At 33.1% G+C, this 17,479-nt stretch overlaps 3 protein-coding genes across 9 annotated transcripts in view; 2 read left to right on the top strand and 1 right to left on the bottom strand.

Annotated features, from left to right (window-relative positions):
* The window catches only part of LOC100881010 (Rap GTPase activating protein 1), a 182,288-nt gene extending 173,827 nt beyond the window's left edge, over positions 1-8,461 (top strand). For all 5 annotated transcript variants that reach the window (XM_012280620.2, XM_003701248.3, XM_012280623.2 and 2 more), the window contains 5 exons: positions 1,526-1,764; positions 2,407-2,685; positions 3,549-3,714; positions 4,481-5,323; positions 5,509-8,461. In XM_012280620.2, the coding sequence (XP_012136010.2) occupies positions 1,526-1,764; positions 2,407-2,685; positions 3,549-3,714; positions 4,481-5,323; positions 5,509-5,670 (1,689 nt within the window). In that variant the 3' untranslated portion in view covers positions 5,671-8,461. The remainder of the gene's footprint in view (positions 1-1,525; positions 1,765-2,406; positions 2,686-3,548; positions 3,715-4,480; positions 5,324-5,508) is intronic.
* Positions 8,462-10,879: 2,418 nt separating this feature from the next.
* Positions 10,880-13,339, top strand: Hakai (E3 ubiquitin-protein ligase Hakai). Of its 3 annotated transcripts, none has more exons than XM_003701253.3 (5): positions 10,880-11,139; positions 11,459-11,562; positions 11,711-12,022; positions 12,171-12,359; positions 12,431-13,339. In XM_003701253.3, coding segments are annotated over exons 1-5 (1,287 nt in total). In that variant the 5' UTR covers positions 10,880-11,138; the 3' UTR covers positions 13,112-13,339. The 3 variants fall into 3 exon arrangements, with proteins under 3 accessions (XP_003701301.2, XP_012136021.1, XP_076392693.1); XM_012280631.2 differs by having other exon boundaries at positions 10,881-11,139; positions 11,437-11,562; XM_076536578.1 differs by lacking the exon at positions 10,880-11,139 and having other exon boundaries at positions 11,419-11,562.
* A 196-nt stretch (positions 13,340-13,535) lies between these two features.
* Positions 13,536-17,202, bottom strand: LOC100882435 (transmembrane protein 115). The gene is made up of 4 exons (XM_003701261.3): positions 16,674-17,202; positions 16,150-16,405; positions 15,900-16,076; positions 13,536-15,755 (listed from the first exon to the last, which is right to left on the bottom strand). The coding sequence occupies exons 1-4, from the start codon at positions 17,122-17,124 to the stop codon at positions 15,551-15,553; spliced, it is 1,089 nt and encodes a 362-aa protein (XP_003701309.1). The 5' UTR covers positions 17,125-17,202; the 3' UTR covers positions 13,536-15,550.
* Positions 17,203-17,479: the final 277 nt, after the last annotated feature.

Genomic DNA, 17,479 nt, shown 5'->3' with positions numbered 1-17,479 from the left:
GTGACACTTTGAACTTGGTCTACATTCATATGTTTGTCTGACTGTGCCACGTTAAGGTTGTAATTTTGGGTCCTTTCGATTAAAATTTTAAGGATAGACTCATGACACCCTGAACTTGGTTCACATTCATATGTTTGTCCACTTGTTTGACTGTGCCACGTTGCAGGTTGTAATTTTGGGTCCTTTCGATTAAAATTGTAAGGATAGACTCATGACACCCTGAACTTGGTTCACATTCATATGTTTGTCCACTTGTTTGATTATGCCAGGCTACAGGTTGCAATGTTGTGTCCTTTCAGTTGAAATTTTGGGGATGGACTCATGACATCCTACTTGATCTACATTCATTCATTTGTCTGTTTGACTATGCCAGGCTACAGGTTGCAATGTTGGGTCCTTTCAGTTGAAATTTTGAGGATAGACTCATGACACCCTAAACTTGATCTATATTCATACATTTGTCTGTTTGACTATGCCAGGCTACAGGCTGCAATGTTGGATCCTTTCAGTTGAAATTTTGAGAATAGACTCACGACACCCTAAGCTTGATCTACATTCATACATTTGTTTGTTTGATTATGCCAGGCTACAGGTTGCAATGTTGCGTCCTTTCAGTTGAAATTTTGAAGATAGACTCATGACATCCTAAACTTGATCTACATTCATACATTTGTCTGTTTGTTTGACTGTACCACGTTACAGGTTGTAATATTGCGTCTTTTGATTTAAAATTCTAAGGATCGAGTAGTGAGATACCCTAAATGCTACGTGACAGGAACCTGTCGTCATCGAAGTTGATCTTCGTGTCTCGACTTAAAGTCATGTTTTGCCATCGTTTTTAATAATTTTTGACACATAGGCTCAACCTAACCTAACCACTTTGTAAACTTATTGATACTATAATAACAACAATGGTTTATTATTCATTTATGCAATTATAAAATATCGCAGTGGTCAATAATGAGAAGTTCAGAATAACAGTAATGCTTATTAATAATAGAATAAGATGCGAAACTATAAAAATGTAAGAAAATTTGAATTATGGTTTCTTATCTTAAGTTAGAAAAATTTAAATTAATCCTGCACTTTAAGAGTGATTAAAGCTAACTTGTATACGTGCATTGTCGGATAATTTGCAAACAGTTGATGAGAACTTTATACAATAAGAGATTCTTCATTGAAACCACGTTGGATCGAACTTCCTTCTGTTTTCATAATTGCCTGTAAGCATGGAATAAACGCGATCTGCAAACTTTCTCGGGCTCTCCTTGTTACAAACTGAACGTTCTTGTACTATTTTGGAGATTTGGAAACTTTCGACTTTGAGAATTTGCGGACTTGGCAATTTCCACAATGTATAAAATTAACAAAAGACAAATAACAAAAAGACACAACACAGATGACTGAAACGGAAACAATAGATAAATCAAATTGCAAAATCAGCTCGTAGCATTTCCAGGGTTAAAGTGTAATAAATTATAAAGTAGTTAATGTTGTTCACAGTTTGACGTAGTTCTTTTTACAGGCGATCAACGAATCCTTGAACGTGAGCACCCTAATGCCTGTTGTCTGTTCCGGTGCTGGCACGTTAATAGCACGGTACGACGAGCACGCTTTGGTGTCGAGGTTTAAATTTGGTGTTCTTCATCAACGAGCTGGCCAAGTGACTGAGGAGCAACTTTTTGGGAACAGACAGATTACGCCAGCCTTTCAGGAGTTTCTTGATTTGTTGGGTCAAAAAATCGATTTGAAGGATCACAAAGGGTTAGTCATTTACTTAAGCTAATCACGAAATTGGCATTTAAATAATTAGACATCTTTAGAACATTGAAGACTTAGAGATTCAAGGTTCTTTGAAATTCTAGGACATCTTGGAAATTTTGGAAATTTGAAGATTTAGAGACTTTAAAGAATTAAAAGATCTAAGGTCCTGAGAATCTGGAAATTTATAAACTTAGGAATTTTAGAATATGGAAACTCCACAATGTAGCAACTGGAGATTGGGGATTTGGAACTTTGGAGATTTGAGGATTGGGTGATTTGGATATCTCTCATTTACTGTTTGAAACTTTAGAATTTTGTGAATTTTAAATTTAAAGTTTTGAGATTTTAGAAATTTGCAAATTCTTGAATTTAGAATTTGGGGACTTATTGGCACTCTCAGAATTAGAAATCAATAATTGCTAATAACTGGTTAATTTATCTGTATAACTAAGTGGAGGTTTTTCAAGAACCCTGAGCTTAACCTAGTCTTTTGAGCATCGCATTTGACTTGAATAGTCTTCCCTTGTTCAATAATATTTAATAAAATTGAATATAAAACATATTATCCTGAACCAGACGTAACTTTCTGTGGAGAAAATAATATATGAAGAATATTTACGGTGAAGTATTGATTGTTGACAGATACCGCGGTGGTTTAGATACTCGACATGGACAGACAGGAGATTCTGCGGTGTACGAGGTATTTAGAGGGCGCGAAGTGCTCTTCCATGTCGCTTCTCTGCTCCCGTATAGTCCAGGGGACTCCCAGCAATTGCAGCGTAAAAGACACATCGGCAATGACATCGTCGCGATAATATTCCAAGAGGAGCCAACTCCTTTCAGTCCAGATATGATCGCCAGCCACTTCTTGCATGCATTTATCGTGGTACAAGTCGTCGACCCCTGCACTCCTAATACCAGGTATATTCTTAGAATTCGTGCGTACAGTATCCATGTAGTAAGGTCGCGAAATTCGAATACGCCAGTTACGAAATCGCTATTTTCAAGTTTAACCAAAACATCCGGTTAAAATAGTCTCTGGAACGTTTCCACTTGGCTGCACTAACGTATAAACTTTGCTCATGATTTATTGCCGGATTCACGATTTATTGCGAGCCTTAGAGATAACTTCATTTTCTTCGAGCATTTATTCTTTCTTCTTTTTTTTGAAAAATTCGAATAAATATTTTTAGATAGCCGTATTATGGCGTGTCTGGATAAAATACTTTAGTAGATTTGAGTTGTGATGTGATCATTTTTTATGATTGTAATTCTCTGTATATAAGAAACACTCTGTATATTTATTTTATATACGTGTTTTACCGGTGCTATCTTATTCTATAAGTATAAATATCTGTAAAGAAAAACCAAGGTAAAGTTGCATACTTTCAAAGGGACGGAAGATCAAAGATGGCGTTAATTAAAGATGGCGTTGCTCAAAGATCAAAGAATATCGCCTGACCCATCTGATGTTCTTTAAAAATAAATATGTAGCACCTATGCAACTTTGATCCGTTTACTTGTGCACATAATAGTATTTATATGTAGCCTATATGTATAATCTCTGTATAAACCCTATATATCTACTTAGATATCTATATAACCTAACTTCGTATATGAAGATTTCAACATTGCTTCCATTTTTTAAAAATATTATGTAAGATTAAATAGAATTTCTTGGTTATTTACATTTTAAACGTAACTCCAACATATTAAAAAATTTGCTACATATGCAATTGCGAATGTTAATGGATATTTAAATGTTGAATTTTTTTAAAATGCAGGTACAAAGTCAGTATCACAGCGCGAAACGATGTTCCCTGGTTTGGTCCAGCATTACCGACTCCAGCTGTGTTTTTGAGAGGCGTCGAATTCAAGGAATTCCTTCTAACGAAATTGGTGAACGCTGAAAACGCTGCGTACAAAGCTGAGAAGTTTTCGAAGCTTGAGGTAATTGTATATTCGCGAACAAGCGAGGTTTTTTTAGGGGAAACGGAAGAAGCGTAACGATGCCAGCATGACTCACTTTTGTTCTGATCGAAAGTTGTCAACGGTGTCCTGCATTTACATGCACTCTCTCCGAATGTACTCAATTATTTATGACAACTTCTTGATTAGTATGCGAAACATTATATAGATACCGTTTTTAAATTTTTCAAATTCCTGAGTTCTTCAGTTTTTGAGTTCCTAATTAAACATTTACAAATAAGTTCTTAATTAAGTATTTACAAATTTATAAATTATTTTGTTAAGTCCTAAACTTCCATCTTCATATTTATAAAGCTCTAAATTTCCAAATTCCTAAATTCTTCCATCTTCATATTTATAAAGCTCTAAATTTCCAAATTCCTAAATTCTTCCATTTTCCATTTCCAACTTCTCAAATTTTTAAACTTCCAGATTCCCAAGTTCTTTTTTCAGGATCGTAATTTCCAAACTTCCACGTTTTCAGATTCCCAGCTTCCAAGTTCCAGAACTTCCAAATTATCCACTTCCAAAATGTCTAATATCCAATTCCTCAAATCCACCAATTCCTAGAAATGAAACAAAACTTCAGACTAGTCACATAAAAATGAACCTAAAGAACCTGAACTTGTGTGACACCCCAGAAGTTTAAAAATTCATAAATAATATTTAAGAAACCTAACTGAATTCTACTGTTATATAACTTGAACACGTCTGAAACTTGTGAATACTAATGAATTCATTTCGGCAGTTACGAACGAGGTCAGCCCTTCTGGAGTCATTGACGGAGGAATTACAAGCGAAGACGGCCGAATTTCTGGGCGGAGCGATCGGTTTAGGAGGTAGTAGCCTGGGATTCGGAGGGAACTGTCCCGTAAGTCCAACAGCGAGCGACGCCTCGGGATCCGGTAGCGGCGGAAGTGGCTCGAGATTTATCGACACCGTAAGAAAAGCGCTGATATCGCGTGTCCGAAACGCGTCCACGGAGAGCGTGCCGCAGCAGTTATCGAAGAAAGGTCAATCGGAGCCTAGTCCGCCCAGCAATCGACAATCAACGACGAAGATCAGCAGCAAACGTTCGGTAGAGCCGTCGAGTCCGTTGGGTTCCCCTGATCTGACGCTTCGAAGGGACTCGGAACGCGGAAGTCCAAGTTTGGGAAGCCAGGACAGCAGTTTGTCCAACACCGACAATCAGGATAGCAGCTTAGCTACTTTGCAACAGGACGAAGTTGATCGCAGAGAATCTATAGCGGCAGTTTGCTCCAACAACGATACGACGTTAACGGACAAAACTTCGGTGTCGTCCGTTCAGAGACTGACTCACGAGAACCTGCGGAAGCAGGAGAGGACGGAGAAGACAGAGACGACGCAACGCGTCATTTCGGAGAGCGACGACAGCTCGTTGAACAGCGAACTCGAACTGGACCAAGCTGTGTATCCGGACAGCGATACGGGACTCGAATCGATGAGTTCTGCGGAAACTCATGACACCGCACGGTGTACCACCAAGGATGGAGTGTTGGAGAACGAGAACTTGAGGATGGAGGTTACCAGGTTGAAGTGCGACAAACTAGACCTGCTCAGGCAAAATGTGGTAAGTTGAGTATGAGAAATGTTACTTCTCTTATTGTGGTCATCATAGATGTCATGTGTGTTAAATATTGTGAATAAAAATGTAGTGATCATCATACTTTTTATTTAAAAGCTATGTCTAATGTTTTAACTTCGCTACAAAGTAACGGTTAATATACAGTTACTTAATTACCGTTTTTGTTGCAGACTTGCCAACGCGATATAAAACGTCTACGAGAAAAGGAGTTGCAGTTGCAGTCCGATCTGGCGGCTGCTTCGAAAGAAATCCTGCGATTGCGAGCTATGTTGAAAGAATGTTCGACGAGTATTCCTTTGGATAACAATAATCAGCAAACGTCTACCGTTTAAAGATCTTCTGAAGATATTCTTCTGAATCTAATTATTAGATTGTAATAATTAGTTGAAAACTCTGTATAAATTGCTTATTCGGATTGGCTTCTATTAAAGAGAACTATCCGATGAAGTATCTTACGAAGAGTTTGAACGCGCAATTGAAATGTGCTTTAAGTTTTGTTTTCAACTGTACGATTGAACTTCTTTAGATAGAAATTGGGTACAAATGCTGTATATTATAAGAGAAAGGGTCAGTGAAGATTATTTAAAAACGAAAAAGCAAAAGGAAGGAGAAGAAGAGATGATTCTGCGATATATAATTATAGCGACGCGCCTTTCACGATATTTACCGCGTAGACGCTAATTGTTACTTTGTAGTAGTATTTGTTTGACTTTTAATCATTATTATTTATCTATTAATTTATTAATAGATGTAAGTTAATCTCTAATAGTCAATATAATTACGAGTAAAATGATCACACACAGTGCGCAGATACACAATGAATAAAAATGATAAAATCATTTAAACAAGTAGGTGCATCTTGTCATTATGATAGGTAGATACTTTAGAATAAAAAGTAAAATGGCCTTTAGACTTAGCATTTCCGAATTTGAGAGTAAATAAACAGAAATTAATATAACATATTTTACCTGTAATAAATGTTCAAAAATTGAGATCGTATATATATGTATATATGTATTACATATATATAATAACAGTTACAGTTCTCGTATTGCTTTAGAACGAGGTAACTGTATATTGTCCCATAAAACAGTATAAAGCGATTGGTATAAATGTTGACACGCTTATGGGCTCTAGAAATATGTGTTTTATCGATATATTTCTGACGTCTCACATTGAAACAAGGATATGTATCGTTAGTTACAGTATTTATCACGGTAAATATTACCGAAAAAACCATTACTAGTTTTTTAGTATTAGTCTGAAACAATTCTAGGAGATACGAAAGAAAACCTCGTTAGTTAATCTTCCGGTTATATCGTTAGCAAATGTAGGATAAGGTAGATTTTTTTAGCCGTTCTTACGGTTGTAATGATTTAGCTGCACCAAATTGTTTAATGGCACGCAAACGTATTCATGTGTCAGTAACATATAGGACACGTATTATCATTGATTGTTCACCAATACGCAAAGTAGACTAAGTGTACTTCATTTGCTTGGTTAACGCACTTTGTTTTTATTATCTTTCACCGATGGTATTAGTATGATTTATGATTATTATTATTACTATTGCTACTGCTACTATTATTATTATTAATATTAATATTATTATTATTACCATTATTAATCATCGTTGTACTTTATGCAGTCTTTTTCTTTTTTTTTTGTAAATAATCGGCTATCTTTCCACAGAGAAAGATTAAAAATGTGCGGAAAAGAAAGGACAGAGGGACATGAAAGTTCACTCATATGTAATACCAAAGTTTATCGTAGTAAAATCTCTTCTCTTAGTTTTCTACATTCCTTTTCGTACAATATTTGCCCCTATAATCTGCATATAAAATAGTATATACTTTTCTCGAACAAACGTTTTTTCTACGAGTACAATCCTTTTCTTCTGCCGTTGAATTTCGAGAAACTCTTTGTACGCCTTTACAGCTACTTTGCAGATACATTACGATTATCACTGCCTATACTATGTCGTTTTGGAATGTACCACATTTACAAGAAACTTCTGATGTGTTGTTCATACGATACTACGTAATTTTCTTAAATTACTTTTATTGGTTTAACATCGAAAATCTTGTTATTTACAAATTTGAACGGCAAGTGAATTGTAATTCATGAATGTTAAAAGTAATTCAGAACTACTGTTTTTCGACGATTTATCTTTGACTTGTTTAAAACGATAATGTTTGTAACACTGGCTAAAATCTTCTGAGTAAAGCTTCTATAAAGTACGTGCAGCAATCGGTGAAGTTGCTGCGAACATTTTCCAGTAACACTGTTTTTAACGGTCATTTAAAAAAAAAGCATGCGATATATACATATATATTTTATACGTTTTACGATCAATGTATTTTTACAAGGTTGTTTCAGACTGGGTGTAAAATAGCTCACTTGAATGCTTAGTTTCGTGAAATTTATAAATCGGGGTACATGCGTTATACATACAGCAGCTTTTCAATGATACAAATTGAAATATTTAACATCTTGATAAATGTGTACCGCAGTCACTTTTAAACGAATATACACACGCACACGACAAACAAAACTGATGTTGCAGACGACAAAATGCAAAAGAATTTGAATATTTTTAGAAAATGTGTTACATTATTATTAGGTGCAAGTATCTAAACATCTCTACTACTGCAAATTAAATTTCATGTATATAACGTAACAAACGATTAAGAAGAGCGTCTCTTTGTCTAAAATTTAGAAAAATAAAAGACTAAGTTTACCATTCTCTAGTGTGATTTCTATGCTGGCCTTGCAAAATCAAAGAAAGATTATCTATATTACAAATAAATATGTGTTATTATATTATGAGACGGAGCGAATGAGTGAGTGAGAGTGAGAGAGAGAAAATATTAATGCTATAAATATATATATATACACACACACATATATATATATTTTGTATTTAATATTAATTGCCCAAATTTAACAGAACTGCGAATACTATTATTATTCTCTGATACTATGACACGAAAGTATATATTTCTTATGACTGGTGTAAGTATTCGCATTCTATTTTTTCTTTTCTATGCACGACTGTCAACTTGAAAATCAGTGGTAATGATGTTCGCCAATAAATAAAACAATTTAAGCCAACCAATTGAATTCAGCATTGTTATTTTATTACTTGAAACTTTTACTTTCAATTAATATTTCAAAATACAATCAATTTTACTTAGTTTCAATCCCTACTTTAAAAAGAAAAATTCACTTACAATCCTTATACATTTTTCTTAAATAGGATCTCTCTGAAATATTTCATAATATGTACTATATGTTACATTGTATTCTTAATCAAAGCATCATAATAAGGAAATTTTTATTGTGAAGAGGTTGATTTGAATAAGATGTATTTTGGAAATCTAATTCCTACATTTTTATTTAAACTTATTTTCGCGCGAAAATGGAACCAGTGACTCCATCTCTCCGGCGAACAGAGTTAACTACACGTTTTTGAAACTGTAGTTTCATTAGTTTGCCACAGTGCCACTGGACGGCGCCACGTGTCATTTTCCACTAAATTCAATTAAATACGATAATAAAATTCTATTGACAGAATAACAAAAGATATAAAACGACAAAGTATTGCATATACAAATAGTGCAGTTTATGGACTAAAACATTGGTGTCCATTAAGCGGCGAAACGGGTGAACTATACCTAGAAAATGAGGGTCTGATCACGCAAATAAGGAAAATAAAAAAATGAATATCTCGGCACTTTGGCAACGCAGTATGGTTCCTGAGGCATTTAGAAACAAATTTCTATTAGGGTTTGATGCGTTTTGATGTCTAATAAAGCCAGAAAATCAATTTTTATAGAATTCGGTCCAAAACGGTACAGGTGGCGCCATCTAGCGGCGAGCGGCGGAACTACGAAAAACTAAAACTTCTATTTTCTCCGAAATTAGGCAATTTTACGTATTTCTGAGGGTCAGAAATTGTTCTGTGAACTCTCTAGAACCTATATGTTGCCACGAGAACCTCCACAGAGCGCTAGAAAAGAAAATAAAAAAATGGGTCAAAACATGGACCAAAAAATTGGCGTCCATCTAGCGGTGAAAGTTGGAACTACAAAAATATAAAAATGCGATTTTCTCGAAAATTAGCGAACTTTGAGTACTTCTGAGGCTCAGAAAGAGTTATGTGATCGCAATAGAAGCAAAATAATGCAATAAAAGCTTTCTAAAGGCTTTAATAAAGAAAGTGAAAAAAATGTCATTTTATGGAGAAAATTTGTGGCGCCATCTAGCGGCAAAACTGCGAACTAAACTGAAAAAACGTATGCCCGAACACGCAGTAAAGGCATCAAATAAAAATTGATTTCTGGGCTTAATAGGAAAAAAAATGAATAACTTATTCAACAGAAATTGCTTTAAAATGTCTAAAGAAGCATACTAGGTCGTCAAAATTGTGAAGTATTACTTTTTATATTTTCCCTTAACGCGTATACGGGCATACGTTTTTTCAGTTTAGTTCGCAGTTTCGCCGCTAGATGGCGCCACAAATTTTCTCCATAAAATGACATTTTTTTTATATTCTTTATTAAAGCCTTTAGGAAGCTTTAATTGCATTATTTTGCTTCTAATGCGATCACATAACACTTTCTGAGCCTCAGAAGTACTCAAAGTTCGCTAATTTTCGAGAAAATCGCATTTTATATTTCTGTAGTTCCAACTTTCACCGCTAGATGGACGCCAATTTTTTGGTCCATGTTTTGACCTATTTTTTTATTTTCTTTTCTAGCGCTTTGAGGAGATTCTCGTGGCAACATATAGGTTCTAGAGAGGTCACAGAACAATTTCTGACCCTCAGAAATATGGAAAATTGCCTAATTTCGGAGAAAATCGAAATTTTAGTTTTCCGTAGTTCCGCCGCTCGCCGCTAGATGACGCCACCTGTACCGTTTTGGACCGAATTCGATAAAAATTGATTTTCTGGCTTTATTAGACATCAAAACGCATCAAACCCTAATAGAAATTTGTTTCTAAATGCCTTAGGAACCATACTGCGTCGCGAAAGTGCCGAAATATTGCACTTTGCATGTGCAATAGAATTTACATAGGCGGCTCATGTACGTATCGGAATGCCGACACAAAATATTTAATTACTCATTACCCGAACATTATTTATGAACTTTTATGATCGAATCATGTAACTAATGCATTGGTGACCATTCTTAAATCATAAAAGTGCACAAAATATATCCACAAAATGTGTAATTAATTATTCAAAATGACCTCGTGTATACCGCTTGTCACCGTGGCTAACCTTAGGTTATTAGCGAATGAACTGCATTTACGAAACATAATGATTTTCATTTTACAATATTCTATATTTATTTGTATCGTTTATGTAATTTTATGAAAATTGTCGCAGTGCACTGTCGAGTACTAATATTCAAACTGCGAATAATTATTATAAAGTACAGTAATAGAAAAGTACAGGGTACACAGTTTTAAATATACACTTCTGAAAGCTTTTGAGATTTGTATAGTATAGACCCGTTTCCAAGGTAACCACAGTAGTACGTCACATGGATTACTACAATTGACTACAATGAAGGTTGTAGCAACAGTTCATTCCTTCATTCATGTATGAAAAACGAGCATTTTCAGTGTGAAACATTAAATCGTTCAATAATTCAAAAAAAGTATTACTATCCTTGTGAATACTTTATTAGTTAGTACGTCACATATTTCAGTGAATACTTTTATTATTACAAATATGCTCACAGATATCACATTGCATTTTTCATTACCCAAGGTATAACCTACATCATTAAGTAAGTATCACTACATTTGGACTCTCGAGCTAACACAGACTTTAACAATTAGTATTTTCTATAATACTTATACAGTATCTTGTATAATACACATATAATTATATTATATAATCTGTAAAATAATCATATAAAATGTAAAATTACACTGTAATAATAAATTTTTTGTCTTGTAAAATTTTATTGTTAGATACATGGTATTAGAAGTAAGGTATCGGTATGCTACTAATACTACTTCTAATTTTTATATTAAAGAAAACCATCCGTTATCAAATATTAAGCAGTAGCTTTTTATTTCAGAAATAATGAGAATTAATTTTAGTGATGGAGGAAGATGGTGGTAAAAGAATGAGAGGCAGAACTCGTGGTAGAGCTCGTGGTAGAGCTCGAGGACGTGCAAGGGGTAGATCTAAGAAACAGGTTAAGGTAAATATTAATAAACTCCTAGAATTTTGAGTTAATGCATGAGTAATTGATTTTTAGGATAAATTGAATATTATAGTCAATTTATTAAAAAACTTTTAAAATTAATAATTATTATACATAATTGAAGATTATACACATATTAAAATAGGTTATCGAAAGTGACGAAGAAGATACTCCTCAACAAGTCGAAGAAACTCCGACAGAAGGAGTTGGACCTGAATTAGAAGAACATGAAGCTCCACCAACACAACAGCCTCCTTTGGAGCAGCAATTTGATTTGGAGGCTGATATATCACAGTTGGAAGCTCCAACTTTTACAACAATTAACAGAGGCCCTCCTGAACCAATGTTACGTTTAAGATGGGACCATAGAGTTAATCTCATTGGAGAAAAAGTTTTGAATCCTATGATACATTGTTGTGATAAATGTTTAAAACCAATTCTCATTTATGGACGTATGGTGAGGAACATAGAAAGAGTAGTAGTTGATCATCATTAGTTGATTGCCAATTATAAAATGTGTAACAGATAAAAGCCATGTTTGCATTAAATTATATGGAAGAATAGAGCAAACTAATTTTTTTAGTAAGTTTGTATTTGTATTTCAGATACCTTGTAAGCATGTGTTTTGCTTATCTTGTGCCAAAAGAGAAGATAAAGTTTGTCCTCGTTGCATGGAAAAAGTTTCTCGAGTTGAACAAACTGGCTTGGGTACTGTATTTATGTGCACACATGGAGGAACTAGATATGGAAATGCAGGTTGCAGAAGAACATATCTTAGTCAAAGAGATTTGCAGGTAATTTAATTAATCTTTACTTATTATTCGTTATCTTTACTGCATGAATATATTATATAATTTAAATACAGGCTCACATCAATCATCGACATATATCGGCTCCACCGCAACAAGTTCAGGGAATGCAAGTTGAGCCCTCTCAATATGTGCATAAATCGGATATAGAGTCACAGTTAAATAAAGTTTCATCAGTTGCGATGCAAAATCCTCGCATAAAATCAGTGCAATCGCATATGGTTCAACCCATAATGGGAAATGATCCCAGAGTGAACTCAATGGTCAATCAACCTCCGGTAGAACACAGACAGCATAGGCCGCAGGCATTAATTTCGATGCAAAATTATACTCAAAACTCCGCGCCGCCACCACCAAATAATGCTCCATTAAGGACAAATCTTATAACTGTACCGATTCAAGATACAGCTATAACCACACATGACATACATACACAGCAGAGTCATCATTATTATCCTGCTCCACCGCCTCAAGTTAATTATGGAGGATATAATGTGCCACCGCCAGTTTCTCAAACACAACAATATTATCCACAACCACAACATCCCGCTCAAGTATCTTACGTGCCACCACCTCCACCACAGCAGCAACAGTATGTATCTTCAACACCAACTTCCATAAGGCCATCTCCGACGACATATATACAAGATCCGTCGTATGGTCCACCACCTCCTCAACAACAAGCTCCACCACCACAAACTCAATGGTCACAACATCAGCAACAATTTTATAGGTAAAAATAATGCTATTACCATTACAAATTTATGTGGGTATCGGTTGTGATGAAATTATAGAGCAGGAACGATGCGCGTTAAAAAATGGTCATCATGTCATTTTTGCAAATGCGTTGTCCATTATTAGAGAATATCAAATTTAAAATATTTTATACTTTTTAAGGACTATAATTACTGTTCTCAGCGGTTAAACTTATACAATACTATAGCAATAAAGTTGATTTAATTATACCAGCAAATTTATTTATTTCCCATACTTAGGTATATAATTTTCGAACATTTTAAATAATTTTAACTTTTAATCTGTATAAAAATACAGATTAAAATGTGTATTATTATTTAAGATATATTATTAATAAAATATTAATGATGTAAATGACAGTTTTTACCATACATATGCCACAGGTATAGGAAAATAGGAAATATATATTTTTTCAGTAGAATTTAATATTGTACAGACTATAACGATTTTAACATATGTACAAAACTCATTATATATAACATGTACATAATGAATATTATTACATTATTAAATTCTTAGAATGTATTTAGTGAAATTAACAAATATTCATTTATTCGCACACCCAATTTTGGCCTCTCACTTTTCAGTTCTAATCAACTTTATAATAAATATTAATTGACTAAAAATCTTACAATAAAAGTACATAAAAGTTTTTTATAAGTATTCTTTAATACTCGCAAGTGGAAGGCCAAAATATGATTAATATACATTCTCAAGAGACAGTTTTGTGTCATACATGAAAATAATTTTTTAATCTTACTTCATTACGAGTGTATCGATGTATCTATCTGTAATTATTACACCTTTAACAGTGTTTTGCTCCCATCACGTTTGCATCATTCCTTGTATTTACAACCTATTGATGTATCAAATATCATCCATGTTGTTATACATTTATACGAATTATTTTCCGCTCACCTTTTTATATATGTATATTGTAAAACAATTATACCTAAACTACACTGATTAATATTTAACAATTTGTTTGAAAATATTAATACATGGCAAAAAAATTGTAATATACGTTTGTGACACAGCTGTTGATTTTTGCGTTGTTTTAAGTATAACAAACATGTTATAATTCATATAACAAAAACTAATACCAACAGAGTGAGTAATATTTTAAATATTTGTAACTAAAAAGCATCTAAATATATATTAACTGCATTTGTGCATTTTTAATAAGTAAAAATGACAATAAATTAATGAAATATGCCTTCAATGTATTAATAAATAGCTCAAAATTATAAGTGCATAAATTGTATGTATAATCACTGCCGAAAACATAATGCAAGAAATTATACGTTCGTGATATTAATTTTCAATTCTACATAAAATTTCCATATTTGAAAAAGAATTAATGACAAGTAAGGTATGTGTTATATATCTTACAAAAATGTCGTGTGGTGAATTTATAATTTTCAAACAAGAGAATTTGCATTTAACTTTAATACATATACATATGTATTATATATTACATTTTACAATATATAAAATCTTTAATTACAGTTCTGATGGTAAAAAATATTTTCTAGAACGTATTAATTTTAAATTTGAATCTGTTACTAATAAAATTTTTTTACAATATTGTACTGGAAGCCAGTCTATTTTTCGTTCATTAATATTAGTAATGCATTTTTCTCTTCCAGTTATCACTAAACAATATTAAAGACGGAACAATGTTGCATAAATGCAACATTACAGAACCTTCAGGATCTTTATTAAAAACATTTAAATTATATATTATTGATTGATGGTATTCTATTACATAGCATTTATAGCTCTTAGTAACAAAGAACACGATTTTCTTGGAAAATAGCATCACAAAGTAAAAAGATCGATTCTGTCATCTCTTTTATATTGTTTAAGAAGCTTCTAAAGAATGCATGTAGTACCATTATTAATATATCATAATTGGGATAAAAAAAATTAACAAAAATTTATTCTTTATCTAATTATAAAATTTTTATTAAATCTGATCTTAGCTGATCTTAAACTATCGCACAGTTACAACAAATAAACTTTTTACTTATTTACTTAGTTTTTTGATAATACCAAAGAACAAATTAACTCGATGTTTATACTTTTAAGGATTGGCTCTCAATGATGGATACATGGTGGATACATTAAAAGCTATGAATACCAAGGCACCACTTAAGTATTACACTTTGTTCTTTGGATTTATCGAGTAATAATTAACAAATTTGGACTTTCTCAATGTATTTTAAAGATAAGTCTCTTTCTTTTAAAACAATTTTCCGAATGATCTCAGTCACATTTTACATATATACAATTGAAAATTTCTTCCCAATTAAATATTGCTGTATTACTAATACGGCTGTTACATTACCAACATTTTCTTTAGAAGTTTCTTAACGTATTTATACATTTACTTTGTAAAATCAGTCTGTCTGATGCAATCACGTGTTAGTAGAGGTATGATTATGTATGTTAACACTAACTTGTGGAATGAGAGGGGACGCAAGCGGTTTAGGAGTAGTAGATTCGGGAATTGGAATTGAAACTGCAGGAGGAACTGGAGAATGTTTCTTAGCTCGATCTTGCTGCCACGGTTTTGTATGATCCTTACTCAACCTTTCACTTAAAGCTTTTAATGCTATTTGCCTGAAAATTACCATTGTTCGTATATAGTGATATTGAAAAAAAAGAAAAACAATTTTCACATTATGATTGAATTTTAAGATTTTGTAATTTCATACTGTGCTATCTGCACAGCTTATTAGCAGAAAGTATAAAAGAAAAACAAACCTCCTCCTTTCACTATCATGGGGATCAATACCAGGAAGATTTATAATCAGACCAGGTGGAGCATTTGACATATCAAATCTCCTAACTACTTTTCTGCAAATTCCAATGCGTACAAAAAAGCTATGTATTGTGTTACTCACAACTGCTATTGGTGGTTGTAAAACATTTGGGAAGAAACTGTAATCAGATTTATTATAAATTTAAAAGAGTGACTTAACTTTGAATTATCTAAAACAATGAAATAATTTACCTTGCAAAAGTAAAATTGTCAGCCATATCGCCACGTGTACCATTATTATGTTTCTGATAAAATCTTAGGTATACCCATGATATCAGTAAGCCACTGAGAAACATAGTAGGATTAGTACCTTCTAATAATCCAAAAAGCCATAATATCACTCCCATAACCCAGACCATTAATGGTATATTCCTATTTGTAAATTTTCCAATTGGTGTTTTAAGTAAAATATGATCTGGCATTATTTGTTTTACGGCTACAGCAACACCTATAACAAATTTAAACAATTCCTGTATATCAAGAATTCTACGACAATGTAGTTACGAAATCAGTTGTTTAGAAAAAGTATTGAAAATAATATATAAAATTCACTATGATTAAGCATATCCTATTTTGGAAGGCAAAAGCTATATACATTTAAAATTATACTTTGAATAACTACATATTATATTCACCAACTCGATATAATATTTATTTGATATGTACACGACAGTTACAGTTTTGGCAGTAAAAGTTAATCTTTATACATAGTATACCTGCAATGTATCCAGTCAGTCCATGGATGTGTATATCAAATAATAAATCTGGATCACTGGTACACATATACAAAAATAAATAAAATAAAGCTGACAAAACAGCGACGCCAAAATTAACAATAGCGAAGAAAGTCATCATTTCCATTGCACCCCACAGAGGTTCAATCAATTTACCGCACAGCCCTACTGTAACAATGTCCACGCATACTTCCCAGAAGTGTATCTCGAGAAAACAGAAGGTAAATGCTGTCCATATCCAAAATACTGGAGGCAATAAGTAACCTGGTGTTACACTCAAAACACGTACTGCTTCCGCGGAAAACGAAAGGCAATAAGAAAACAAAACTACGATGCATATGAATTTCACGCTTGTACTTGTATTTCCTAATAGGGCAGCGAATTGTTGCCTCAGATAGGGTATATTTCTACCCAGGCCTTTTATCGCTGCCATTTCTATCAAGCAGCCCTCTTAACCTCTTTGAATCATAGAGCCACTTGCGCTGTAACTTGACGTTTGCTACAAATGTATCATGTTTGCAATGACAGTCAATGTTTGACTTCGTAAGTTTGTTAACATGAAGCGAATCATAAACTTTGGACTTTGAAAAATATAAACTTATTTTCAATTCACATTATTGCAGTAAACAATATTGTTTTTTACTATCGAGACGATAAGGTCGATAAATATTATTACTATTACAAAAACAAATTAGTTAATATTTTGGAACAAGTTTTAATATGAAATAATTATGTACATAAAACGTAGACATAATGTTCATGGTTTGAAGTCTTGAAATTGTTTCTTT

Source organism: Megachile rotundata, chromosome 1 (genome assembly GCF_050947335.1).
Source record: "Megachile rotundata isolate GNS110a chromosome 1, iyMegRotu1, whole genome shotgun sequence".
Taxonomy (NCBI): domain Eukaryota; kingdom Metazoa; phylum Arthropoda; class Insecta; order Hymenoptera; family Megachilidae; genus Megachile; species Megachile rotundata.
The sequence above is the reverse complement of the archived record's forward strand: the minus strand, read 5'-3'. Positions and strand labels throughout refer to the sequence as shown.

Bases quoted from the DNA above. Each gene is read 5' to 3' on its own strand.
- Hakai (XM_003701253.3), top strand. The intron at 11,563-11,710 runs GTAAATATTAAT...ATATTAAAATAG, and splicing joins GATCTAAGAAACAGGTTAAG to GTTATCGAAAGTGACGAAGA. The intron at 12,360-12,430 runs GTAATTTAATTA...ATTTAAATACAG, and splicing joins TTAGTCAAAGAGATTTGCAG to GCTCACATCAATCATCGACA.
- LOC100882435 (XM_003701261.3), bottom strand. From the start codon at position 17,124: ATGGCAGCGATAAAAGGCCTGGGTAGAAATATACCCTATCTGAGGCAA. The intron at 16,077-16,149 runs GTAAATTATTTC...ATCTGATTACAG, and splicing joins GACAATTTTACTTTTGCAAG to TTTCTTCCCAAATGTTTTAC. The intron at 15,756-15,899 runs GTTTGTTTTTCT...GGTAATTTTCAG, and splicing joins CATGATAGTGAAAGGAGGAG to GCAAATAGCATTAAAAGCTT.